The 26,618-nt window shown below is 40.1% G+C and overlaps 1 protein-coding gene and 1 non-coding gene across 10 annotated transcripts in view; both read left to right on the forward strand.

Moving 5' to 3' along the window:
* CPEB3 (cytoplasmic polyadenylation element binding protein 3) overlaps positions 1–26,618 on the forward strand; it is a 179,121-nt gene that overhangs the window by 99,843 nt on the left and 52,660 nt on the right. For all 9 annotated transcript variants that reach the window (XM_059055460.2, XM_067025047.1, XM_067025045.1 and 6 more), the window contains 2 exons: positions 8,482–8,649; positions 10,924–11,013. In XM_059055460.2, the coding sequence (XP_058911443.1) occupies positions 8,482–8,649; positions 10,924–11,013 (258 nt within the window). The remainder of the gene's footprint in view (positions 1–8,481; positions 8,650–10,923; positions 11,014–26,618) is intronic.
* TRNAG-GCC (transfer RNA glycine (anticodon GCC)) lies at positions 1,681–1,753 on the forward strand. Its single transcript has one exon. It is a non-coding gene; the product is annotated as a tRNA-Gly (tRNA).

The raw sequence follows: 26,618 nt of genomic DNA on the forward strand, positions 1-26,618 counted from the left end.
GCCTGCCCAAGGGAGGAGAGATCGGCTGTATCAGTGAGACCATGGTACAAACATGCCATCCTGCTAATTCAAACTGGGGTTATGTGAGCTGTCTTGTCTAAAGGAATGGATGGTCCCAGAGTGAAACATGAACAGCTGAAGAAATATCTGAGTGTTCATAGCTATAGTGTCTGAAGTATTATTGCTGCTTATAGTGATAGGAAAATTTTTCACTTTTGCAAGAAGTTGCTCTGGAAGGAGCATAAACTAATAATGAAGGAGGGGTTCTGGGCTATCCACCCTAATTTCCTTCATTAAATGTTTGTGTGCCCATTATGGGTTGGATGAGGTGCTAGACCCTAGCTGTCTCTCTACTGAATGTTCACTCTAGTGGGGGAGAGAGAGGTAATACATCAGTATTAACAAACATTTTTATACTCAAAAGTTGTGATAAGTACTAGGCAGGAAAAATGGGAGGGTCCCTTTAAGGTAGGATGGTTTTCTCTGAAGAGATGTTATTTAAGCTGAAACCCAAAGGATGGAAAGATAGGATGGAAAGATTTATTTATCTTTAAATAAATGTTTTATTTTGGAAATTTCCAAACATACACAAAAATAGAATTGTTTAATGAGCTGTGTACCCATCACTTAGCTTCAATGATTATCAACATTTTTGCCAATCGTGTTTCATATGTTCCCCCTCCTCTTTTCCCTTAGAATATTTTAAAGGAAGTTCGAGACATCATAATACAGCTATTTTAAGAAGCTTGAAGCATAGTACTGATAAATGCTACAACATTGGTAAACTTTGAAAACATTAGCTAAGTAAAAGAAGGCAATTAGAAAAGATCACATGTTGGATGATTCCACTTTTATGAAATGTCCAGAATAGGCAAATCTATTGAGACAGAAAGTAGACTAGTGGTTGCCTAGGGCTGAGAGGGTTCAAGGAAAATGGGGAGTGGCTGCTAATGGGTTAGAAGGATGAATTGTATAAAAAGTAAATTATTTCTTAATAAAGCAGTATTAAAAAGGAGTGGTGGGGGAGGGGAGAGGCACCTGAGGCAAGAAAGGGCTTTGTTTGAGGAAGTAAATAAAGCCCAGAATGGCTGAGCTTGGTGGGAGAGAAGGGAGGGTGTATTAAGATGAGGTTGGAGGAAGGAAGGAAATCTGATCTTGCTGGGCTTTAGCTCCTGGTAAGGATTTTGAACTTGGTCCAAGTACAAGAGGCAATCTATGAATGTTTTAAAGCATGGTCAAGTGATCAGATTTATGTTTTTAAAAGTACTCTGGCTGTTGTTTGGAGTAGAGTGAGTGAAGTGGATTGTCTACATTGGAATGATGGTAGTAGTCTAGGCAAGAGGTGATGGTGCTTTAGGATAGGATGATGGCAGTGGAGTTGGAAAGAAGTGAACAAATGGGGTTTTACGTAAGAGTTTTGTGTAATAAAAGGAATGCTGGGGCTTCCCTGGTGTCGCAGTGGTTGAGAGTCTGCCTGCCGATGCAGGGGACACGGGTTCGTGCCCCGGTCTGGGAAGAGCCCACATGCAGCAGAGCGGCTAGGCCTGTGAGCCATGGCCGCTGAGCCTGCGCGTCCGGAGCCTGTGCTCTGTGACGGGAGAGGCCACAACAGTGAGAGGCCCACGTACCGCAAAAAAAAAAAAAAAAAAAAAAAAAAAAAAAAAAAGGAATGCTGGGACTTCCCTGGTGGTCCAGTGGGTAAGACTCTGCACTGCCAATGCAGGGGGCCCGGGTTTGATCCCTGGTCAGGGAACTAGATGCCACATGCATGCCGCAACTAAGAAGCCTTCATGCTGCAACTAAGGCGTCTGTGTGTCGCAACTAAAAACAATCCTGCATGCCGAGATCTCACAACTAAAGATCGCACAAGCCACAACGAAGATCCTGTGTGCTGCAACTAAGACCTGTCGCAGCCTAAATAAATAAATAAATATATATTTTTAAAAAGGAATGCTGCTGCCCCCAGAGATTTGAAACCTTTCATCTAGTTCAAATCTCTCATTATATAAATGAGACTCAGATAAGTGAAATGTCCAAGGTCACAGAGTAAAACAACCTAGGTTAGAATCTGACTATCTTGACTTATAGGCAGTTCTTTTTTCTTAAGGGAGACATGCTTCATAATCCATTTTAAAAAAAATTCCCCAGAGTGACTTATTTCTGAGCTCCTTGTAAAACTAAGATGGAAAGGGTCAGGCTTGGAGTGGAAGTATTGGGCCAGGAGTGCCCTGGAGCTGCTGGATTGACAGCAGAGACATGGCAGCTCAGAGGTGAGGTCCAAGCAGTTTTGGCAGTACAGCATGGCTGGTGGGCTTTTGTTTTCCCCTCATAAGCTGCAGGAAACTGAGCCTTCTGGGGAAGAGTTATCTTGGACAAGCCTTTCATGCTTAACTAGGCTTTGCAGGTTTCTTATTTGGCCCTTGTCTTCCAAGTCTCCTTTAGCTTTTTAAAAAATAAATTTATTTATTTATTTATATTTAAAATTTTTGGCTGTGTTGGGTCTTTGTTGCTGTGCACAGGCTTTCTCTAGTTGTGGCGAGCGGGGGCTACTCTTTGTTGTGGTGTGCGGGCTTCTCATTGCGGTGGCTTCTCTTGTTGAGGAGCACGGGCTCTAGGTGCGCAGGCTTCAGTAGTTGTGGCTCGTGGGCTCTAGAGCGCAGGCTCAGTAGTTGTGGCACACGGGCTTAGTTGCTCCGTGGCATATGGGATCTCCCTGGACCAGGGGTTGAACCCGTGTCCCCTACATTGGCAGGTGGATTCTTAACCACTGTGCCACCAGGGAAGTCCAAGGCTCCTTTAGCCTTAAGTCATCTCTACATCGAGAGAATTTTTGTCCATTTACTGGACCAAAAACTACATTCTGCTTATTAATTGAAAATAGATATCAGAAAACCAGACCATTGGTGGAAGAGAAAGCCAAATGGCCAAAGTGCAGCAGTTGAGAAGTATTTCTCCTGCTTCTGTTGAAATATTGAATATCAATATTTTATGTGAAAGTATCATGAGATTCTAAAGCAGATTTATATGCTAGGTACATAGAATATAATTTTTGGTAAGTAACGTGACTTACTTAAAACATTCTGGTCTTGGGGAATGCCTTTTTTTTTAAAACATCTTTATTGGAGTATAATTGCTTTACAATGGTGTGTTAGTTTCTGCTTTATAACAAAGTGAATCAGCTATACATATACATGTATCCCCATATCTCCTCCCTCTTGCGTCTCCCTCCCACCTTCTCTATCCCACCCCTCTAGGTGGTCACAAAGCACAGAGCTGATCTCCCTGTGCTATGTGGCTGCTTCTTGGGGAATGCTTTTATTAAAGAAAAGAAGTATGTCAGAGAGATACTACTTTAGTGAAACAGGGCCTCTCATGGGACACAATTTGAATACATCCTCTTAAGTTTCAGTTTCTAGTAACACATGTCCAGGAACTAAAATTATACCAGTCTTCCCAGGGACTGTTTGTCATGGGAGGATGATTTATGCCAACCAAATGAATGCAGGAATACCAACCTCTTTAGTCTACTGGACAGATCAGAGTACTGGTGTTTCGTCTTATCATGGAGATGGGTGTAACAGAAATACAGTTTCAGTGGCTGATTATTTTTCTACTAGTTCAAGAGTCACCTCTTCATAATAACAAGGCACTAAAATTAATAGAACAGCCCTTTAGGAGCTTATAATTAGAGCATAGGGAAATAGATGGTTTTCAGGCTTTGGAAAGATCAAATGAGCCATTCTGTCCCACATAGGAGTAATCTCGCCAGTATGGTCAAAGTCCTCCTATCTCCTGTTGATATGAGCTGGGTAAATGCTGCAAGTTCTTAGTCTACCCTTCTGTCTTTTAAATGCTTCCTGCATACTAACTTTTTGTTCCATCAGTACTTGAGGCAGTCATGTTACAGTAAGGTTGACTAGATTATAGATCTTGTATTCCATTCCTGAGCATATACTTTTCTTCTTCTTTTTTTTTTTTCTTAAGTCTTCACTGAATTTGTTACAATATTGCTTCTGTTTTATGTTTTGGTTTTTTGACCCCAAGGCATGTGGGATCTTAGCTCCCCGACCAGGGATCGAACCCGCACCCCCTGCATTGGAAGGCAAAGTCTTAACCACTGGACTGCCAGGGAAGTCCCATCATATACTTTTCTTAACTTCATTGAACTTGGATGTTTCCCAAGGCTCCATACACTTCACACAATGTCTCTTTCAGTGGCTGTTTGCTACAGACAGATAATCTGCATTTCAGTGGTTCTTAAGTTAGAGCATAGGAATCACTGAGGAGATTTGTTAAAAGTGCAGATTTTCAAGTTTGACCTCCATGATTCAATTTAAGTAGATCTGGGGATTGAGTTCTGAGACCTGTATTCTTAGTTCTTTAACCTACAGTTAGAGAAACATCATGTATGTGTGAATTCTTAGCAGTTTCATTTTCCAGGGGCAAATTTATTACTAAAGTCTATGGTACTCTATATACTAATAATAAGACAGAAGTTTGGTTTTAAAACCTTGGAAAGTTTCTTAAGTACCCATAACCATTTTTTAAAACAGCCCAAATTTTTGCAATTAACGTTTGCTTTTATTTTCTTTGCCAAAATACTCCGGGGAAAGCTGTGGTTATGTTGGGCATGCAGAAAGAAAGTTCTCTTTGTTCCAGAATGTCTTGAACATCCGCTGCTTCTCCTCACCGATCTGGTTCAAGACTTCCTCATCTCTCAACTGGACAGTCACAGCTTTGTTCAGAATTTCACTCCATCCTCCCTCTCCCTGGGTGCTGATTGCTAGTGGAGGTGATGTAGCTATTGTAGGATTTGGGGTGGAGGGAATAACGTGGTCCAGGGCATCTTAGAGAAGTCATGCTGACAGGATGGAAGGTGGATTAGATGGGAGTATCAGAGTCTTCAGGGAGTGAGTGTGGTTTTTTTTTTTTAAAAATGCTAGTATTAGAATGAAATAGCAAATTTGGAAAATGTGGAAATTTCCTGTTGCTTTTGTAATATATACTGTAAAACGTAATGCTTGAACAAACAGAAAGAGGAGAAAAGGTCTCAATTTTCTAGGAACAGGATCCCATCTCTTGCCGTACTCACACCTGTACATTGTGTGCCAGCATTTATTTGCACATACTGTTTTCCTTTCTTGTCTACTGCCTCGCTTTTCACACTTACCGAATACCTATTTTGTGTACTCTTATTAGGACATGAAGATACAGTGGTGAACAAGATTAAATTGGTCCTTGTCATAATAGAGCTTACAGTTTCACGGGGTTGGGAAACAAGATACCAAATGAAAACCCATATGATAGCATAATGGTAATTGAGGAAAAAATGTTAGGAAAAGTGCTGTGAGTGGACAGAAATGGGCATCTAATCTAACCTAGAAGGTCAGGGAAGTTCTACCTGAGTTTCAATGACTTTTCAGCTTAGACCTGAAGAATTAATAGGAATTAACTAGAAAATTGGGGAGTTGAGAGGAGGGTGTTTGTTTTGGGTGGGGGGAACACCTTGTCCTTAGGGCCTGAAGCAGGGAGGAATAATCAGGAATTTCTAAGGAGGTCTGGGTGATTGGAGGTTAGTGAACCAGAGGGAGAGGCAGCAACTATGATGAAGGAGAGGTAGGCAGAGGCCTTACAGTTTACAGTGTTTTTGTACTTTATCCAAATAAGGGGTGAGGGGCTTTAAGGATGGGGTGAAGAGTGTAGTTACATGTTCAGATTAATATTTGAAAATGGTGACTTTGGCTGTTTTATAGAGAAAGTATTGTGGGACACAAGGTAGAAATCAGTAGACTAAACAGGTTGTTGTATAGACTCGTTAGGCTGTTCAGGGGAGAGATGATGGCAATCTGGACCCCAGGGTGTTAGGACTGAAGGTGGAGAGAACTAAATGGATTGAAGAATTATTTTGTAGCTTGAGTTGGTAGGACTTAGTGAGAGATGGATTAAATGTGGAATATGAAAGAAAGGGATGTCAGGGATGACTCCTAGATTTCGAGATTGAAATGAGTGTGGATAATCGTTTTTATTGAGATTGCAGGGGATGCCAGAGGCGCAGGTTTAGAGGGAAAGATAAGAGCTGTTTTGAAAGTTCTTTCTCTGTGGATTCTTGTTCTTCACCTTAGAAACTCCCACTCCCACAAGATTCTGCTCAAAATTGTCCTCCTGTGAAATCACTATAAAGCTCTCCCCACCCCTTGCTACCTTTTTCTGTAGAGCAGTAAATTGTGCCATTGTCTCACTTGATAAAGTCTTCTCTTAGTATTTCTCTCTCTATTTTATAATTATGTGCTTGCCTATCTCTCACCAGACTTGATTTCTTTGGCAGCGATGTCCAAATAACTATCTTATTTCTTTGGTGTTCCTGGAATGTGGATAAACATTTCTTCAAGTGTTTTCCACTGAGTTATACATGTATGTTAAAGTTTCCTTTATCTTAAATCCAAATGCTAGATTCAGTGATTTTACTGCAGAACTTTACCCAGTCTTTGTATTCTTTTATTTTTTTCTTCCAGTCTTTGTATTCTAATATGGCTTGTGAATCTCCGGGAAGGGCATAAGGTGTGCAGTATTTTCCAATATTATTTAGTTCTCCCAATGCCTCCCCCCCACCAGCTTTTGTTTTCTGAGCATCTCATGTTACTAGTGTTGAGGGTAAGAGGCAGGGATAGGAACATAACGTGGGAAATGCTGATTTGGGTGTGTGAGTACGATAGGCACATAATTCACTGAGTGTGGACTACGTGAAAAGCAAACCCGGTGGCCGGGGGGGAACATCTCTGGATGTTTTGGGGAAGCTCGTTTTGCCTATAGTTGTTGCAGATCTAGTTCTTTTACCCCCAATGAACAAAACAGACATCAGGTGATGAGAATTTACTGTCTATTGTTTGTCCTTGCCAGGCTAAAATGCTAGGTAACACGAGGTGACAAATTTTGTTCTGTTTCTTTGTAGCTAAGCTAGGAAGAGCTGAACAAAAAATTGTTTGGTCCTTTTATTTATTAACTCTCAACATCAAAACAGTGCCTTTCTTATACCACCTGGGTTGTTAATAAAATAAACAGTTATATTAGTAACTTTTTTACGGAAGAATTAATGTTCAGTATTTTTCTAGGTCTATTCATATTCTGTTTTAGAGAGCTGGCTGTAGTGACGCAGAACCTAGGTCTCAGGGAAATATAGAGAGGAGAGACTAAATAGGGAAGACAGTGTCCTGTTTTTGAAGAGTGTATGATATATTTTAGAGGGGAATTTTTCTTTTTTTCAAAAGTTAGAGAGCTCAAGATAGTTCAATTTTAGAGTGGATCCTAGTGGAAACCTTTACTAGGAACTCACTGACTCAAACTGGAAAAAATATATATATATATTAAAATAAATTTATTTTTGGCTGTGTTGGGTCTTTGTTGCTGCATGTGGGCTTTCTCTAGTTGCGGTGAGCCGGGGCTACTCCTCATTGCGGTGCACGGGCTTCTCACTGCGGTGGCTTCCCTTGTTGCGGAGCTCAGGCTCTAGATGTGCGGGCTTCAGTAGTTGTGGCGCGCGGGCTTAGCTACTCCGTGGCGTGTGAGATCTTCCCAGACCAGGGCCCGAACCCATATCCCCTGCAGTGGCAGGCGGATTCTTAACCTCTGTGCCACCAGGGAAGACCTATATATATTTTTTAAACTTATATTTTATTTTGTGATGCGGATGGCATTATTGTGTCACATTTATTGACAGACTTTAACTGCTGGCATCTTTCTTATGTCATGTGGAGTGGGTAGGGCCTTTACTCTACAGACTTTATTTGGCTATAGAGTTAAGAATAGACATCGTTTTTTTGAGTGATATAAAATCCAGCTTAGATTAGTAAAGATGTCATAACCACATCTACATCTATACTCCCAAATCTTAATTTACATGTCTTCATTTACTTGCCCCACCCTTTATTATTGCGGATGTTTATTTCTAAATTGGAGTAGCTTGGACTGGCAGGGAAAATTTGATCATTTTTAGTACTGCTATCAGAGAAGTTATCAGCCTCTGTCATCAGTTTAGTATTCCATCAGCTATCAGACCCAGTCTTTAGACATGAACCTCTGATGTCACCATAAAGAACAATCAAAACCTGTCAATAAAGATTACTTTTCCATTTATTTTAAGAAAACCTTGGGGAAAGGAAAAATAACTGCTGAATACTTTTAGCAGCAGTGATAGGGAATGTATGAGTAAAATGTAGTAATTTTTTTAGCAGCGAAAACAGCTGCAATTTTTGACGCTTATTCCTTAATATCAATCCAGTTGTTTCTGTGCTATACATACCTTTACACAAAAATGATACTATAAACTTGTCTAGACCTGGTAACCTGTAGTTGCTTATTCTATTGAAAAAGTCACAGCTCAGGATATATTTTTTGGAATGCTTCACTCTGTGCTTCAACTCTTAATAAAGCATGTGTTGTCCAGGAAAATAATTTTAACCATAGAAATTCCCACATTTGTTTCAGGTCGATCTTCTCTCTTTCCCTTTGAAGATGCCTTCCTGGACGACAGTCACGGCGATCAGTCCTTGTCATCCGGCTTAAGTTCTCCCACTCGCTGTCAAAATGGGGAGCGAGTAGAACGCTACTCTAGAAAAGTGTTTGTTGGAGGCCTTCCTCCTGATATCGATGAAGGTACAATGCACTCACTTTATAATGACTTTATAAAGGCCAGGTTTGTTATTTGTGTGATTTGACCCTACCTCTCCTCTTGGAGGCAGCTTCAGGACGTTCATATCTTGGTGTCAGGAGATGAGGATATTTGATAGATGGGGAAGTGAGAGATTGTGCACTTTAGGTCTGCTCTTCATGCATAGCAGTCTTTAAACAACTTCCCATTTCCTAGTTATTAGTGTGGGGATACATTTTAAATAATAATGAGAGCTAATATGTATGAAACTCGTACCACAAGCCCATTGTTGTGCCAGGTGCTTTACATTATCTTGTTTAATCTCCATAGCGACCCTGTAAGGCATCTCCTACCAGCTCTGTTTTGTGGGTGAGGAAACTAAGGATCAGAGAGAAACAGCTTATCCAGGGTTATGCAGCTAATGGTGCAGCTGGAATCAAAATCAGTCTGATTCCAGAGCTTTTAAAGCTCCTATTCATCACACCATACCATCTCATATTTTAATGTAGGTACCTATTAATGAAAAACCCCCTCTTGCCTTTAAAAGAATGAAGACTTATTGGAATATTTCCTAATAATATTTTTGAGATACTGCCAGTCCAAAAGTGAGTTTCACTTATGCCTAAAGCCAGCCAACATATAGTAGGTTGTCAGTAACTATTTGTTGAATGGACAAATGACATAGAATTGTGACAAAGTTACCTCAAGGGAAATAACAGTGGCTCTATTTCTAGTAGGCTTTGGATCTGCTATAAAAACATTGTTAAAGCAGAATTGTTTAAGCAGAATTGTTTTTTTGTTTGTTTGTTTGTTTGTTTGTTTTGTGGTATGCGGGCCTCTCACTGTTGTGGCCTCTCCCGTTGCGAAGCACAGGCTCCGGACGCGCAGGCTCAGTGGCCATGGCTCACGGGCCCAGCCGCTCCGCAGCATGTGGGATCTTCCCGGACCGGGGCACGAACCCGTGACCCCTGCATCGGCAGGCGGATTCTCAACCACTGCGCCACCAGGGAAGCCCAAGCAGAATTGTTTTGCCAGTATTATTTAAGCTATGATATTTCTTTAATTTATCATGATTTTCTTTTTTTCATAATGAGAGAAGAATAGTCTCTAAAAATAGTTTTACTTTAGGCTTACTGCTTTAAAGTTGTACATTTTCCTCTAAACTATTCTTGTACTAGTGTTAATCTCATCCATGGATTGGATTTTTCTTTAAGACCAAGTTTTTGATCATGGCTGAGAGAGTGGTAACTTAAACCTGATTAGGAGCTTAGTTATGACCTTCTGCTTTGAGTCAAAAGTCAGAAGGAAAAGATAAATTTGTTAAGCTATAACTTTTGAAACATTTTCTTTATAGGCTGTGTAGTAGGTATGTATGAGAGAAAGAGACCATTGGCTTTAGCTTTTTCTTATCCCTAAATAGAATTACCTACTTATTGTCTCTAGAGACCATTGACTTTAGCTTTTTCTTATCCCTAAATAGAATTACCTACTTATTGTCCCTACTCCTCACCAAAGGAATAATATTTCTAAAACAATCTTAATAATAATCTAAGATCAATAATCTTAGAGTTTATTTCACCACACAAGTGGAAGTGTATTTTAAATATTTTGTGTACTTTTACCTCTTTTTCTAAAAACAGAGAACATTCCTATTTTTAGAATCTCCTTTTTACTTGACAGAGGTCACCTTAGCTAATGTCAGACTTTTTTCCTTCCAAATTCTTTATATCAGGTTTATTGGAAGTGAAGAAGGGAAGTGAACTATAGTTAGAAACACATTCTGCATTGTTGAAATACAGTGGTATTTCACTTAGTAAGTTTGACTTCTGTAAAAATGCTTTAGAATATAGCTCTCAAAACATTTTAAAATAGGACTTCCCTGGTGGTGCAGTGGTTAAGAATCCGCCTGCCAATGCAGGAGACACGGGTTCGAGCCCTGGTCCAGGAAGATCCCGCATGCCGCGGAGCAACTAAGCTCGTGCACCACATTTACTGAGCCCGCATGCTACAACTACTGAAGCCCGTGCGCCCTAGAGCCTGTGCCACACAACAAGAGGAGCCACCACAATGGGAAGCCTGTGCACCGCAACGAAGAGTAACCCCCACTCACCTCAACTAGAGAAAGCCCGCGTGCAGCAACAAAGACCCAACGCAGCTAAAAATAAAATAAATAAATTTTAAAAAAGAAAAAATCATTTTAAAATAAAAAGACATGTTTTATGCTATTCTGTTTGCAGTATTATTTTCTATTCTGCTAAGAGTCCTTCCTTGTTTTGTAGATGAGATCACTGCCAGCTTTCGCAGGTTTGGACCTCTCGTCGTAGACTGGCCTCACAAAGCTGAAAGCAAGTCATATTTTCCTCCTAAAGGTAATACGCTTAAAATGTCTGCACTGCCTGCCTATCGGAGAGCTAACGTGATAATTCAATAAAAGGCAGCCTTTTAACTCTGAAAATAGCTGTTGACTTTTTCCCCCCAATTAAGAAAATATTTTAATGTTGATCATCTTTTTATATTTTACTGTTTCCACTTGGAGACTATTCTCCCAGGAGCACACTGATTGTTTTGTGGCATCTACTTTTATTGACAGTGAGGTCCTGTGTTTATTGTGAACAAGCCTTGGCTAACTTTTCATTAACTGAGAGAAGAGATCTAGGGTTTTGAGGAATGTCAGCAATGGAAAAGTAAAGATTGTTTTGAGTCAAATTTTATAGTAGCCCATAGCCCTATGGTTTTATAGATCTTATAAACCCCAAACTTGGAAAAGCTAGTGACTGAAAAATGACATTATATAAAATTACTTTTATCCATGTCTGTATCTTAAGTGACTTACCCTTTTAACAGGTAGAGGGCACACTAACAGAGGACTCTTTACATGACCTTGCTTCCCTTATTTTTGATAGGCTTTTTTGTTAGTTTATGAGGGCATGAAAATATATCACTTTGTTTATATTTTGTCATTTCTGTGGAATCTAGGGAACTTTTCTGGTGATATTAATTCTACGTATGTTCCTAGATTTATATTGAAGAGTGTTTTGAGTTAAAGAGAAAGTTTTCTTCTTGTGTTATGTTCTGTATGTTTCAAGGATGTCCTTCATCTCTAAGGAATTGGGTTTTGATGTGTATTATTGTGTAACAGTACTCACCACGAGAAGATGGAGTCAAAATATTTGTCCTTCCTGGGCCTTATACGTATAGGAATCAAATTATAGCTTAACCTAGGAAAGGCAGGAGCTTCCTTTTATGTCTGGTTTATTAGATTTGTCACCTGTACTTCTCCCCACTCTCTTTATAGCCTTTGAAAAATATTATAAGGCTGTTTGTTTGCTTTTAACATTCTTCTGTTAATCTTCTCCAATAATTTTTAAAATTAAGTTTTACGTTAGTCAAAAAAGATAAAGATCATCATGCTGATTCTTTCAGTGAAGGAATGTATTCACTTTGTGGGGCATGTATAACGCTAAAGAAACATGTTTAAAACATGTTTTTAAGAATGCTAATGGTTTGTTGAATCAGAATAGTGGTATTTCAGTGAGTGAATGAGTTCACCACCCTGTGCTGCATGTAATACACTCTGTAAAGTCACATGTATAACAAGATGTCCCTGAGAGTACTAGCTGCACGTGTGAATGAAGGCAGTGTTATTTCAGTGAAAGAATGTATTCACCACACTGTGGTACATGTAACACACTCTGTAAAATGACATGTATAAAAGATATTTCTAAGAGTACTAGTTGAAAAAAAATCATTCTGAGAAGGTTATAAAAATGATTCTGGGATATAAAAGGTGTCAGGTGATCATTGTAAAAAATAAAAATGAAGATAAGCACATCTGTGGTTATGTCCAAAGAAAATTATCCCAAATCTACCTCTGTCAGAGATAATCACTGTATACATTTTATTAAATATTCTTCTTATATCTCTTTATGAATATATACATTTATATGAAATTTAAAATTTTACATAAATGGGATCACACTATATATGCTGTTTAATAACCTGCATTTTCCCTCCAGCAAGGTCAGCATCTTTCTGTAAGAAACCTATATTATCCTTAATGACCTTGTTTTATTTAATCAGTCCTACTGATGGTCATTTAAGTTGCTTTTAGTTGTTTTTTCTCATGGATGATGCTTCAGTGAATATCCTTGTGCCTTCATTTTTTTTGCTTTTTTCTAATTACCTCTTAGGGTGAATTTCCAGAAGTGAGGTACATATTTATATGTACTGCCAAGCTGCCCTTAACAAAGGTCATACACATTTATGTTCCCACTAATAGTACCTGATTCGTAAAACTTTGTTTTATTGAGGGTCTGGCGATATGGCTCTTTTTTGACCTTTGCCAACCTGATGGTTAAAATAACGTCATTTTTGGCATTTTTTTCTCTTACTGGCCATTTGAATTTATTATTTTACTGTCTTACATCGACATCTCATTTCTCTCTGGAATTTATAATGGAGTAAGTCACAAAAAAGGATCCAGCTTTATTTTTCCCGGTATCATGCCAGTTGTCCCAGCAGTCATTTATTGACAATTCCATTTTTTCCTCATTGATTTGAGTCATTAGAATTAAGTATTGGTTGGAAGGTCATCTCTTCTGTTTCCCTACACTGAATTTCAAAGACTTAGTTTTAAAAAAAGGTAAAGAATTTCATTAGTAATTTTGTTTACATGTTAGAATGATAGTTTTTTGGATATTTTGGATTAAATAAAGTATATTAAAATTAACTTCTCCTGTTTCTTTTTAACTTTTTAAATGTAGATATTGGAAAATTTAAATTACATATGTGACTCATATATTTATTGGACAGCACACCTGCAGAACATGAGTCAGCAAACTATCTTTGGCCTGTGCGCTAAGCACGGTTTTTATATTTTTAAGGGTTGTAGAAACACACACACACACACACACACACACACACACACACACACACACAGAAGAATAGGTAACAGAGACTATACGTGGCCCTCAAATCCCTTTGCAAAAAGTTTATTGACTCCTGTTCTAAAATAGCCCAGAGAAATGTTCATTTAGCTTCTGAGACATCCAGTGACAAAGGAGGCAGTTTGTTTCAGAGGAAGTCTATGTATTTGCAGACCTAACTAATTATTAAATTTTGTTCTTCTATTGAAGATGGTCATTGTAAAAAGTAAAAATGAAGATAAACATATATGGTCATGCAATCTTTACCCAATGGTCAATTGTGTTCTATAAAGTAAAACTGAGTCATTATTGTGACATATATTTTTCGGTACTTAAAGAACTATCAGTTTCTCTTTAAGTCTTCTCTTTTCCAAGCTACGCATTTTTACATCTCTAGTCATACCTTATGCCTAATGGATTCTGGACCACCATTATTCTTGTTTGCCTTTTCTGTGCATATGTCATCTCTACAATATCCTACTTAAATTTGTTTCCAAGAGTTGAAGAGAGAACATTTGGGTTGGTATGAGCAGTATAGAGTTTAGCAGCTCTGTGAACTCCGTGGTTTTGGTACCACTCCTATGTAACAGCACAATAATATAGAATTGTAGAACGTTAGAGAAAGTGCCCTTATTTTATAGCTGAGGTTAAGCGTTGAAATGGACTAGGGAGAGCCAGGCCAAGAAGAGAATCTGGATCTCCTGGTTCTGGTCCTCAGGCTTTCATCCTCCGAGAGCAGATTGCCTTTCTGGTGATTTTGGGGTCAAGTAGGAGAAATAATTATACTGTTGGCTCCTGTTGTGTTTTGCTCTCAGCTAAAGTCTGAAGGTAGACCTAGTTTGGAAGGACCTAAAGAAATTTGGTGTTATTCCAAGATTGAAGTAACTTTGAGAATCCATGCCCATTGCTTTGAACATTGGGAACATCTAAGTAGTTCACCCCAAACTGTTCTGTGCCTTCTTAATAATACCTCTTCATGCTGTTTCTATTTTTCCTTAAATTCCTTTGGTTTTAATTCAGGTCAGTGTTTTTTTGGTAATCCCCCTCTTGCCGATTATAGTTTTCTTAGGTCACCTCAGCTTGGCCGTAAGGCACAGTTCCTTTGGCTGTATGCTTTAGGCTTATGTATAAATAAGAGGAAAATATGAACCATCCACTATTGAGTCCTCCTGTCTTTTTCTCAGAAAGTATATGCCTAATGAAATAAACAGAACCATTCATGCATCCAGCAGGTATTCCTGTACAGATGTGGAGTACGGTTTGTAAAACCATGGCCATTTCAGTGGACTGTGGGGAACTTAATATCCACGTAGAGAAACGGTGACCAAGCACGTCAGCTGTCCCCTTAAGTGTTGTTGGGCCAGCAGGGTGGGAGGTGATGGAGACTGGAGTTCTCTCCAGCACAAAGCCACTGAGGCATTTGATCAACTCTTTGAGGATACGCAGAGCCCTCCGGATCATTTGTCTGTGGGCCACAAACAGGTACTTAGTGTTCTCCCGAGCACCTCTGAGAACCTGGAAGGCGAAAGAAGGCATGGAAATCAGATCGTGTCTTCATGATATGTTCTCAGACCTCCGGAACTTAGAGTCCTGTGGGGGAAATTAAAAGAAGTCAAATAGTCACAATATACCACAATTATAAACTATAATAGTTCTCTAAAGGAAAAAATGGAGAGTGCGGTGATTTTAAAAGGGGGACATCGATTTAGATTGGGTATATGGAGAGAGCTTCTTTGAGAAAATAGCGATTAAGTAGACCTGAAAATTGAGGAGTTAACTAGAAAGTGTAGGGAAGCAAGTTCCAAGCAGAGGAGTACCATATGGGAAATAGTATGAAAAGGGCTTTATTACCTTTGAAGAAATGAAGGAAGTATGGTTGGAATGTTGTGAGGGTGGAGAAAATGACATGAAAGAAAGTCTTGAAAAAAAGTATGATTATTTTCCCTTCCCTGAATTGCTCTAGTCCCCCAGAGAGAGGAGATGCAAAGGCATTCGTGTGGTGTTTGTCTTTGGGGTAGAGACAGAATGGAGTTGGGTCACATAGAAATATCAGTTTAAAATACTTTCAAAGAGCTATTGATAAAGCTGAAGCAAAGTTTTCCTTTGTGTTTTCTGCCTTTGGTTCTTGATGATGAAAAGAAATTCAACCCTAATCAAAATATTGAGGAAGTTTCCTGAGATTGCATTCTCATGCTTTTTACTTCTGGAATAGTAGAGTTGGAGTTGTGAATCCTGGAGAGGGAGGTTCTCCCAAATGTTAGTGCATGAACCAAATCCTGCATTCATACAAAATACTAATCAACATCACTGTGTTTATAGTAGGTTGGGTGCAGGTAATTTGAAGATATTGCAAGGGGATGGTGAGAGAACAAATAAATGCAGACAGAGGGCCTGGGTCCTGGTGCAAATGATTATGCATCAATCCATCTAATATCTGTTGCACATTAGGCTCTGAAAGAGTCTATACTATATGGCCTTGTGGGGGATCTGGAGAAGACACCATTCTTGTTTTTGAGAAGGCCGCAGTTTTCCAGAAGAGACGTGAGAACACAGCGGTGACACATAAAGTAATGGTAAAGAGCATGGATTCTGGAAGTAGACTTTCTGGGCTACTCCATTTATTAACTGTATGGTCTTAGACATGCTGTTTAGCCTTTCTGTTCCTTAGTTTCATCACTTGTAAAAGAGGGACAATATGAGTACCTACTTCATAAGTTGTGTGATGAGGATTAAAATGGGTAAATCCAGTGGAGTGCTTAAAATAGTCCCTGCATACAGGTTTTATGAGTGATGTTGTTATTTTCATTAAAATACAGATCAACTTATATTTAATGACAAGTGAGTAAAAAATATTCTAGGCATCTAGAGGAGGAATAGATTACTGTGGGCTGTGTAAGACCTTGGTCTTAAAAGCTAGGCAGGAAAAGAAGAGGCAGAATAATGATAATTATTCTGGGGCTAGAATAATGGTAATTAGGATGGCTAACATTTATTAAGGGCTTGTGAGCTCGGCAGTGGGTTACTATTTTCTAAGCTTAATCTAATTTAATCTTCTTTAATCTTCCTAACTCCACAAGGTAGGCACCCTTATTATTACCATTTTAAAGAGTAAGAAACAGGTGTAGAAGAGAGTAATTTGTCTATGGCCATGTGTTAAGTGATGGGACTAGGATTTGAGCCTAAACAGGCTAACCCTCAGAGTCCCAAGGTTCTTAGATATTACACTATACTGTTGTCATTCGGGAATAAGAATGGCCTAGAGGTAGGTGTATTCAAGGCGGGGTTATGTGGTAGCCTCACTGCCAGGCTTAGGACTTGGGTCCAGTAACCAGTGATCAAGAGTACAAGCTCTGGAGTCAGCTGCCTGGGTTGAATTCCTGTTCCACTACTTGCCATTGCTGTATCTTTGGGCTGATTATTAATCTTCCTAAATCTCTCTCCCTCTCTGTCTCTCTCTCTCTCTCTTTTTTTAATTTTTAAAAATTTATTTATTTTTATTTTTGGCTGCCTTGGGCCTTTGTTGCTGCATGCAGGCTTTCTCTAGTTGTGGCGAGCTGGGGCTACACTTCATCGCGGTTCACGGGTTTCTCATTGGGTGGCTTCTCTTGTTGCAGAGCATGGGCACTAGGCGTGCAGGCTTCGGTAGTTGTGGCACTCGAGCTCAGTAGTTGTGGCTCGTGGGCTCTAGAGCACAGGCTCAGTCGTTGTGGTGCACGGGCTTAGTTGCTCCGCGGCATGTGAGATCTTCCCGGACCAGGGCTCGAACCCGTGTCCCCTGCACTGGCAGGCGGATTCCTAACCACTGTGCCACCAGGGAAGTCCTGTCTCTCTTTTTTTTTTTAATCTACAAAGTGGAAACAATAATACCACTTCTGAGTTTATGAGGATTAAATGAGACAATGCACATAGGATACTTTCTTAGAGCCCAGATATCATTCAAGACTTTTTTTTTCTTTTCTTTTCTTTTTTTTTTTTTTTTAAGCAAGGGAGAGGTTAGGTTTAGTATTTGGTTTTGGTTTTTTAGCCAGGGTCAGCAAAACCGTTTAGGTGTTTTCTGTAATCAAGCTCATAAGAAGTAATAAGGACCATGAACTCCTAAGATAGTAGCATTGAGGTATTACTGGAATGAAGGGAGAAAGGGACCAGTGGTCTTACTGATAGAGTAGATCATGATGGTGATAGATTTGATGGCAGGGTTGTGCTAAAATTCCTTCCACTGAATGGGAGAATTGTGACACTATTGAATGTGAGGGAGTCAGCAGAGGGAAAACCAGTTTGGTGTAGTGTTGAAATGTTTGAAGATCTGTAGAGTTTGGTATGTCCTCACATTTTATCTGAGAGGAAATTCCTAACGGGTGGTTGGAATTGTGGCTAGGGAGTTTCGGAAAAGAGTCTGGAGCTGGAGGTACACATCTCTTGCGAGTCATCTTTATAGTGTGGAGGGAAAAGAAAATGAAAAGCCATTAATAAGTAAGTTTTGTCAGGAGCCAGAAAGAAAAAGAGGACATGGCAGTGGAGATGCAGGTGAGTGAAGGACTGGGGGTGTGTCTGTGGCTATGGAGGTGCAAGGAAAGAAGCTTGAAGAAAGAATAGTCAGCACCATCAGATATCACAGCGTTATTGAGAAGTCCTTCATGGAATAGAGATGCATGTGGCCCTCTTGTCAAGTGCATGATCATAGTAATTTCTATTGTTATCCTAATTCTAGGCCTTAATATTTTAATGAAGTAATAGAAGCAGAACAAAGCAATCTGGCCACAGTGAACAAGTGTTATTTTATAAGCAGTAAGAATAATCCTGCCTCCCTAGTGGAGCCAACCATCATCAGTTTTGTTTTCCTCCAGTCTTTATTCATATATATCTTTTTTTGTGGGAGTGTAATAATAGCAGAGATACAGTTTTCCATTCTCCTTCCTGCCAAATTTCTGCTTAGTTTTCATATTTTTTAAGTGTCTGCCTAACCTACTGCTGCACCATAATTTACTTGCTTGTTGGTCATGTAGGCTATTATAAATAATGCTTCTGTTAATATATCCTTTTGTGTGTGGTTTTTCTTTCATAGTATTTTCTTTAGGATAAATTTGCAGCAGAAGCTTAACCAGAGTTAAAAGAAATGAAAATCTTAATGACTCCGGATCTGATATCACGTGGCTTCCCAAAGCAATTTTCTTTATGAAGTTTATGCTAATTTGGACATCTGCAGCACATTTTCCAAGTCAGATAAATGGTACATTACAGTTGTGGACTTACCTCTTTGCCTACTTGTTTGGAATATAATGGACCCCTGCAGAACCCAGGAACCACATTGATATGAATCTTGTACATTGAAACCTTTTCCTCTTGGGTCTCATCGGTCAAGTCCTGGGTGTTCTTTGACATCATCTTCTGTCATTCTCTGCCTTACCTTCTCTGGCCACACTGACTCCTTTGCTATTCCTTGAGGTAAACTAAGCCTCCTCAGGGGCTTAGTACTTCCTTTTGTCTAAAACCATCTTCCCCCAAATTTCTGAATGGACCACTCCTCTCTTCCCTTAGACAGACCTCTGCTCAAATGACACCTTCACAGAGAGATCTTTCTTGAATTCCTCATCTCACATAGCAGCCCCTCTCCCCTCTTACTCTTTGTACCTCTTACCCTCATTTTATTTTTCCTCAAAGTACCTATTTTATCACAACCTGAAAAAAATTATATGTGTTTTTCTGCTTTCCAGATTGGAATGTAAGTTTTATGAGAACAGGGTTTTTTATGTTTTGTTCCCTGCTCTATACTCAGAACTTTGCATACCTGCATCAACAGCTAGCCCTCAGATGTTTGTTAAATGGATGAATTTTATCTTTGCAAATGATGAGCTCATTATTTGTAGAGTCCATCAAATTTTAGAGCTGCCCTGAAGATCGTCTTATTCTAATTCAACCTTTATTTTAACCTAAGACTGAAAGAGGTGATGTGTCTTTTCCTAGGAGCACACAGCTCTTATTTGACAGACTTGAGCTGGGAAGACTAATAGTTTATACTATTTTACCTGGTGAATTACCAAGAAAATAATTTTTGTTTTGCTAGGGTGTATAATTTGTGGGAAAGGAAGATAGGTTTAAACTATGCAATCTGATAAATTATGCTGTTATTTACAGGGCTGGATTTTATATAAAAATTAGCAGCTTAAGCTATATGACCCATGGCACACTTTCATAGCTATTTAAAAATGAAAGTGAAAAAGAAAAAAAAATGAAAGTGATCCTTGGCTTTTTCCTCAATTATTCTATTCTGTTGGCCACACGGACATAGCTGGGGTATTTCCAAAGAGCTGGTTTAGGCTGAGGCTGTAGGTCTGAGCTGCCCTTTAGCTATAGCTTAACAATGGGATTTTGCCTCTGGGGTGATACCACACCATTTCTGGACATGAGTGCGCTGCTTTGTAGGGGAGTTCTTTGACCACAAGGATCAGAGGGTTCTCTTGTGCTACTTCAAATTAGGGAAGTAGTTATGAGTGACAAGGAAAGCCCCAAAATAGGAGCGGTGACACACCAGGTGTCATGGAGACTGTGCTAGGGGGTGGCAGGCTAAAAGGATTTGAACAGTGGGAGCTATTAATTCTTCATTGTAATGTTCCACATTATCATGACTCAGCTCTTCTCTGCATGTGTGCGCCTCTCTGTTTGTGCTTCCAGTGGGCAAATTGTTTTCATATTTCTAGTCGGAGTCCAGAGAGAGGGAATCTGATTGGTTCAGTTCATCTTTTAACCCCTTGCTGTGACAAAGGCCATCCTAATGGTAGTGGCCTTAGAATCCCTGACTGCTTGATAAAAAATAAAAAAAGCAAATGGTTTAGTTCCGCTTCCTCTAGCATGGGACTGGGAATGTGGCAGCTAGGAAGGTAAGTTGGGCAGGGCAAACTTTTATGATGGTAGATGTGCTTAGTGTCACCTCCCTTATTGCCTCCTGGGAGAATAGCCCATGTCCAAAGTTGCTGTTACTGGAGCTACAAAAAAAAAATGTCTCCCTACCCTGAGCCTTCTACCCCTGCCTGGTTCTGAACCAAGCAGCTGCTCCTGATACTGCCAACAGCCTTACCTCTGAGGTGGAGCTGGGGCCAGGGAGAGGAGCTGGCATCTCCTGGGCAGTGAGCGCAGCTACACTATACCACAGTTGGCAGAGACCTCTGGGGCAAAGGCAGGGACAGCAGCCAGCTGCAGATGTTGGACAGGCGATTGGCCACATGGCTCTGAATCTGTGTTAAGTCAATGGTGCTGGCATCCTCAGCCCATATGGAAGCCAACTTCAGCCCTGGCAATTCAGGTGCACAGCCAGGTGGATTGAACAGTAACAGTCATGCATATTTATGCGAGAGTGACCCATGCCTTGCGCTCTGATGATTCCTGCCCACCAGGAGTAAAGTGTGTACTTCTAAGTGGCTGTTTCTAGTGGTGATCACGTATTTCCTCTACCCTGGTCAGGCTGACTTGACTGCTAGTCCTTGTGACCAAGGTCATGCAGGCACGGAAGTTTATACAATACCAGCATGGTTTGTGAACCTGGCATAAGTCAGGCCACATGGGATTCAGATTGACTTTGAGCTGACCAGCTAAGGAGATGCTGTTTGAAGAACAGGAAAGAGGACTCTACTTGAAATGGGCAAAATAGGTCACTGTGAAGCTGCAGTGGGCTGGATTCACAGCATCTCTCTCCTTTTTCCTTCAGTTTGTCTAAATCTGGCTTTGGAAAGGAAAGTTTTCAAACTTCACATTTTTTTCCCTTGTAGCGTAACTTGGATGAAAATAAGTCAGTGTTGTTTTAGGCCCAGATTCCAAGTTTTTCCACTTTCTGAGTTATGTAAACTGATAGAGTTGGGAACCTAATGGAGTTTTAGCATGTACTTAACCTTTTACAGTTTGTAAGCTTTTGAGTAATACTTGGCCTTTTTTTTTTTTTTTTTTTTTTTTTTAATGCAGGTCCTGGCTTATAATACTCATACTCTTTGGTGAATTGTGAATCCTATATTTTAATATTTGACTGATGGAAATTTTTGTTCTCTGGATGGATTTTTCTCATAAAGACATGGAAACTGTATTGCAGAGCAGCAAGAGTGGACTTTTTGTTCTGTTTTGTCCTGTTTTGAACAGATGGAGCAGCATTCTATTGTTGCTTTTAAAAGCTTAGCACACCCTCAGTTTAAACTGTTCTATTAAACATTTCTCTGTTTTGCATGATATTAAAGAGGAACCGTTAGAGTTAGTGTTTGATTTCAAAGCATTAATAGTTTGAGGGACTGTATGAAACGGAATGGGCAGAAGGAAAGTACAGGCCACAGGACAAAGCTGAGCAGCCACTTAAATAACATAGACATCTTGTACTGTGTCACAGCCGTACTTGTGCTATCGCCAGGCAAAGGTACTGGAAAGGGGGGGGATGTTTGTTTAGTTCAGAGAAGCCACAACCACCCCCGATGAGAACTTTCTTTTGAAGAGAGTGAAATTCAGGAACTGAAATGCCAGCTGCAAATTTGGTAGGCTGAGGCAGAGAGAATGTTTTAGAAGAGGGCGTAGCTTGGGGTAGGACTTGCTGACAGGAATTGGATAGGGCTAAGGCTATGAGCAAGTGAGACCAAGAGAGGATGTATCATTTGAAAGAGTTCAGAATCGGAAGCTGACTGGGAGGATCTGGTGAAACGTTTTGAAAGCTGAGAGCAAAGACTTGGGTTGTCTTTCAAAATAGAACGGGATAGACTTCGTCTTGAGAAGGAGAAATGGTGACGCCAAGAAAACCCACTGGCAGCAGCATTAAGAACTCATCAGAGGAGCGTTAAAGTGCAAGGAGGAGAAATTAGATTGTCAGAGTTCAGGCAATCTACAAGCAGGGCTGGACTAAAGCTTCATCTTCAGGGAAGCGTCTACTGGGTTAAAATGTAGAATTTGCCAATTGTCTGATGCTGCCTGAGGCAGAGCAACAAGCAGTGGGGCAAGAACTAGATATTTGTGGACTCAGACATGGGTGCCAGCAGTTACCAGCTAGATGACCTTGAGCAAGTTATTTAATCCCTGAACCTCAGTTTACTCATCTGAGTTAATACTACTCGTTGTTATTAAAAGGATTATGTGAGACAGTGTACATATGCACCAGCACTTAGGCTTCATAGAGGTTAAATAATATTAGTGTCCTTCCCCCTGATGAAAATACGTTGTTCAGTAAAAATAAAACTGCCCAACTAGTTTGACCAGTTCCTTCCCACACCCCCAGTCTGATCTCAGTTTTCTTGGTCAGGTGCTTGTTAGAACTGACTGTGACTAGAACTGACAGATTTGGCAGACTTCACAAGGACCTCTTTATATAGAGAATGTGTGGTTACGTAAACAGAGCAGACTTTAAGCCCAAATGCCCCAGGTCACTGCCTTGGACTGCAGGACTTTACTAAAAACACAGGAAGTAGACTGCCAGTTTTCAACTCTGGGGTGGTTCTACCCATCAGACTTGTTTTCTTGTCCATTCTCACCTTCCTCCACCCCTGCTGCCAAGCAACAAGCCCACCAAGAAACAGTCACTAGTGTAATAGAAAACACGAAACAGGCTTGAGCCAAAATGTTTCAGCCTCAGCTTTTTGTAGTAAATATAGTCAAAGAAATACGTTTGGTTCTGAATCCAAGGGGAATGTTTAGGCATACATGGACAGTACCTGCTGAGCCATCTCTACATCTTAATTAGGCTAAATCCTTCCCTTGGATGTCCTTCTCCAATTTTTCACCAAAGATCTGGCTCCTGTGCCACCACCGACAGAAAGTCTTCCCTGATTTCTCTATCCATGTCTTCTTCACTGAAAGATCTGTCTTCCTTCTACTAAATCCAACTTTTAAAAATATGTGGGGCTTCCCTGGTGGCGCAGTGGTTGAGAGTCCGCCTGCCGATGCAGGGGACGTGGGTTCTTGCCCCAGTCCGGGAAGATCCCACATGCCGCGGAGCGGCTGGGCCCGTGAGCCATGGCCGCTGAGCCTGCACGTCCGGAGCCTGTGCTCCGCAACGGGAGAGGCCACAACAGTGAGAGGCCTGCGTACTGCAAAAAAAAAAAAAAAAAAGTTTAGAAAATACTTTTAAGGGTCCTGAATGCATTGTTCCTAAATTGGAGTTCTCTTTATACTTATTCTTCATGACCTTCATGTACTGGTTTATAAACTTCTTGAGAACAAGGAACAAGGACTTGCTCATGTCAGAATTCCCCTGCATTGCCTAGGGTGCACAGTAAGTGTTCAGTCAGTCTTGGAGATCAGAGGTTCTCATCCAAGAGGAGAATGAATAAGGAATCCAGTTCAGAGACTTACTGTGTTCTCCAGGCAGCAGACAGGGGGTTGATGAGCTGCTTCATCTCTTCCCACCTGGTACCCCCAATCCTATACTCTTAACTAATGCACTCTACTCACTTCCAAATAAGCCAGTCTTTGGCCCTTTGAAGCCTTGGCCTGTGCTATTTCATGGACTTGGATTGCCCTTGCTTCCTAGAAAAGCAGTTATCCTCCAGCCCAGATGTGGCCTTTACTGTATGACTTTCCCTGATGTTTGGGCACCTCTGCTCTGCTTGTCTCTTACCAGTGTTTTATAGGCTATAACCCTAACTAGCACTTTTCTTGTTGTTTCTTAGTCACTTATTTACAGACTGAGTTTTTCCAGGGCAGGGTTCTTTTTTGACTTATTCATCTTTGTAGCTTCAGTGCCTAGTATCCTGCCTTGTACCTCCTAAACATTTTTGGTTCTATTGAATTGAATCCAAAGGCAAAGACTCCTGAGGCAAACCAGGTAAGTCCTCTGACCTGAAAGCCAAGGTCAGGGAGAATGTTTGGAACAGACTTCCTGTGCCAAAAATGTCTGAACTCATTCACCTCTGGCTGGAGAGGTGCCCTTCAGGTCTCTCTAGGAAGGTCACAGGAAATCAGGGAGTGTGGATTCTGTGCAAGGAGCGATCTCTCTCTCTCTGTCCAGACCTTGGATCTTTCCTTCTGGGGCTGACCTCCTGTCATCAGAAACCAGTCCTCCCTTGTCAGTCACCATTTTATGAATACAGCCATAGCTCAGGGCACAGCTGTACAAGTTGGAATTGTTTTTCCAATCTAGTTACTACTTAAAACATATAAATCACTTAGAGCATTAGTTGATTTTAAGAACTGTTGGGTCTTTCAGAAGACCATACACCTCTTTGAAGAATAAGAGAGTATATCACCCTCTTCTCCAGAGAGACCTGTGGTTTCGATTTTTTTCCACAAATTTTTATTTTGAAAAATTTCAAAATGTACAGGTAAGTTGTAAGAATAGTACAGTGAACGCCTATACTGCCTTCCTCTAGGTTCACCAGTTGTTAGCATTTTGCCACATTTGCTTTCTGTTTTTATTTTTGTCAGTATGTGTATATTTACATACATATTTTTTGATGCATCGTTTGAGAGTAAGTTGTAGACATTAAGACCCCTCACTCCTAAATGATTCACCATATGTCTTCTGAGAACAAGAAGTATCCAGATTATTCTAGTAATGTCCTTTAGAGCTTTTTTTTTTTTTTTAAATCCAAGATCCAGTCAAAGTCTAGCCATACATTTAATTGTCATGTCTCTTTAGTCTCCTTTACTTTAGATACTTTCCTAGGCTTTTTGTCTTTTGTATCATTTGAAGAGTTCCTGCCGGATGTTTTATAGACTGTCACTTAATTTGGAATGATAGGTTTGTTTCCTCATAATGAGATTCAGGGGAAGCACTCTTAGCAGATGACGTACTGCACCAAGAAGGACATAATATGAGAGGCACATGATGTCAGTTTGCCCTGTTGTTGGTGATGTTCAGTGCGATCATTTGGTCATGGTGCTGTCTGCCAGATTTCTGCACTGTGAAAGTACCTTTTTCTCCCTTTGCAAATACTTATTCATCTTCAAAGTGATACCTTCAAATAGCATGAGTATCTTGTATCCCCTCCCAGATTTACCCAATGGTTTTAGCATCCATTGAAGATTCTTGCTTAAGCTGATGATTACTGTGATGGTGATGTTCATTTTATTAAAGTCTAATTTAGTGAGATCTGCTCTTTAACTCCCTCAAGAACCTTCATTCTAAATATACAACTTAAAAATACATTGAGAGGGCTTCCCTGGTGGTTCAGTGGTTGAGAGTCCACCTGCCGATGCAGGGGATATGGGTTCGAGCCCCGTTCCGGGAAGATCCCACATTCCGTGGAGCGGCTGGGCCCGTGAGCCATGGCCGCTGAGCCTGCGCGTCTGGAGCCTGTGCTCCGCAACGGGAGAGGCCACAACAGGGAGAGGCCCGCGTACTGCAAAAAATAAAAAATAAAATAAAATAATAATAAAAATAAAAAATACATTGAGAACAGTAAGGATCTTTACTAAATATGATAATTCGATTGACCTAAATAAACTAAAACTAAACTGATTATTTTGAAATTCATCATTTCAGCTCTTCTTAATATAGTTTTTTTTTTTTTTTTTGAGCTGAGATTATTTGCTTTTACAGCTCTTCTTAATATAGTTTTTGTGGGCTTTAGAGCAAATATATCTGCATAGACCTTAAATTGTAGGACTAAAGCACAGGTGACCACTTCATGCCACTAAACCATTGTCAAATGATCTCTGTCACAAAAGTGACAATAAATAGGCAAGTACTTATTTGCTAGTGATATTGAAAACTTTATCTCATCATTTTTAGTTGAGACAGTATAAGTTAGTGGATAAAGATTGAGGGCTCTGGAAGCTGACCTAAATTTCAATCCCAAATTTAATCTCTAGGTTTTAATCTGAGGTATCCCTTAACCTCTCAGAGCTTCAGTTTCCTCGCCTATAAAATGGTAATAATAACGACTGTGTTTACCTCATAGAAATACTGTGAGGTAAAGTGTTTATTATTGGCAAAGTGCATCGCACATTGTAAGCACTTAGTAACTGGTGTTTGTGGTGGTGAAGTTGGTGGTGACTTATTTGTACTAGGGATCAAGTATTAAAAAATTATAACATGAAAAATTATGTATTTAAGAGCTCAGGAAGCTTTGTTTTTGAAAGGTAGCCAAGAA

Source organism: Kogia breviceps, chromosome 2 (assembly GCF_026419965.1).
Source record: "Kogia breviceps isolate mKogBre1 chromosome 2, mKogBre1 haplotype 1, whole genome shotgun sequence".
Taxonomy (NCBI): Eukaryota; Metazoa; Chordata; class Mammalia; order Artiodactyla; family Physeteridae; genus Kogia; species Kogia breviceps.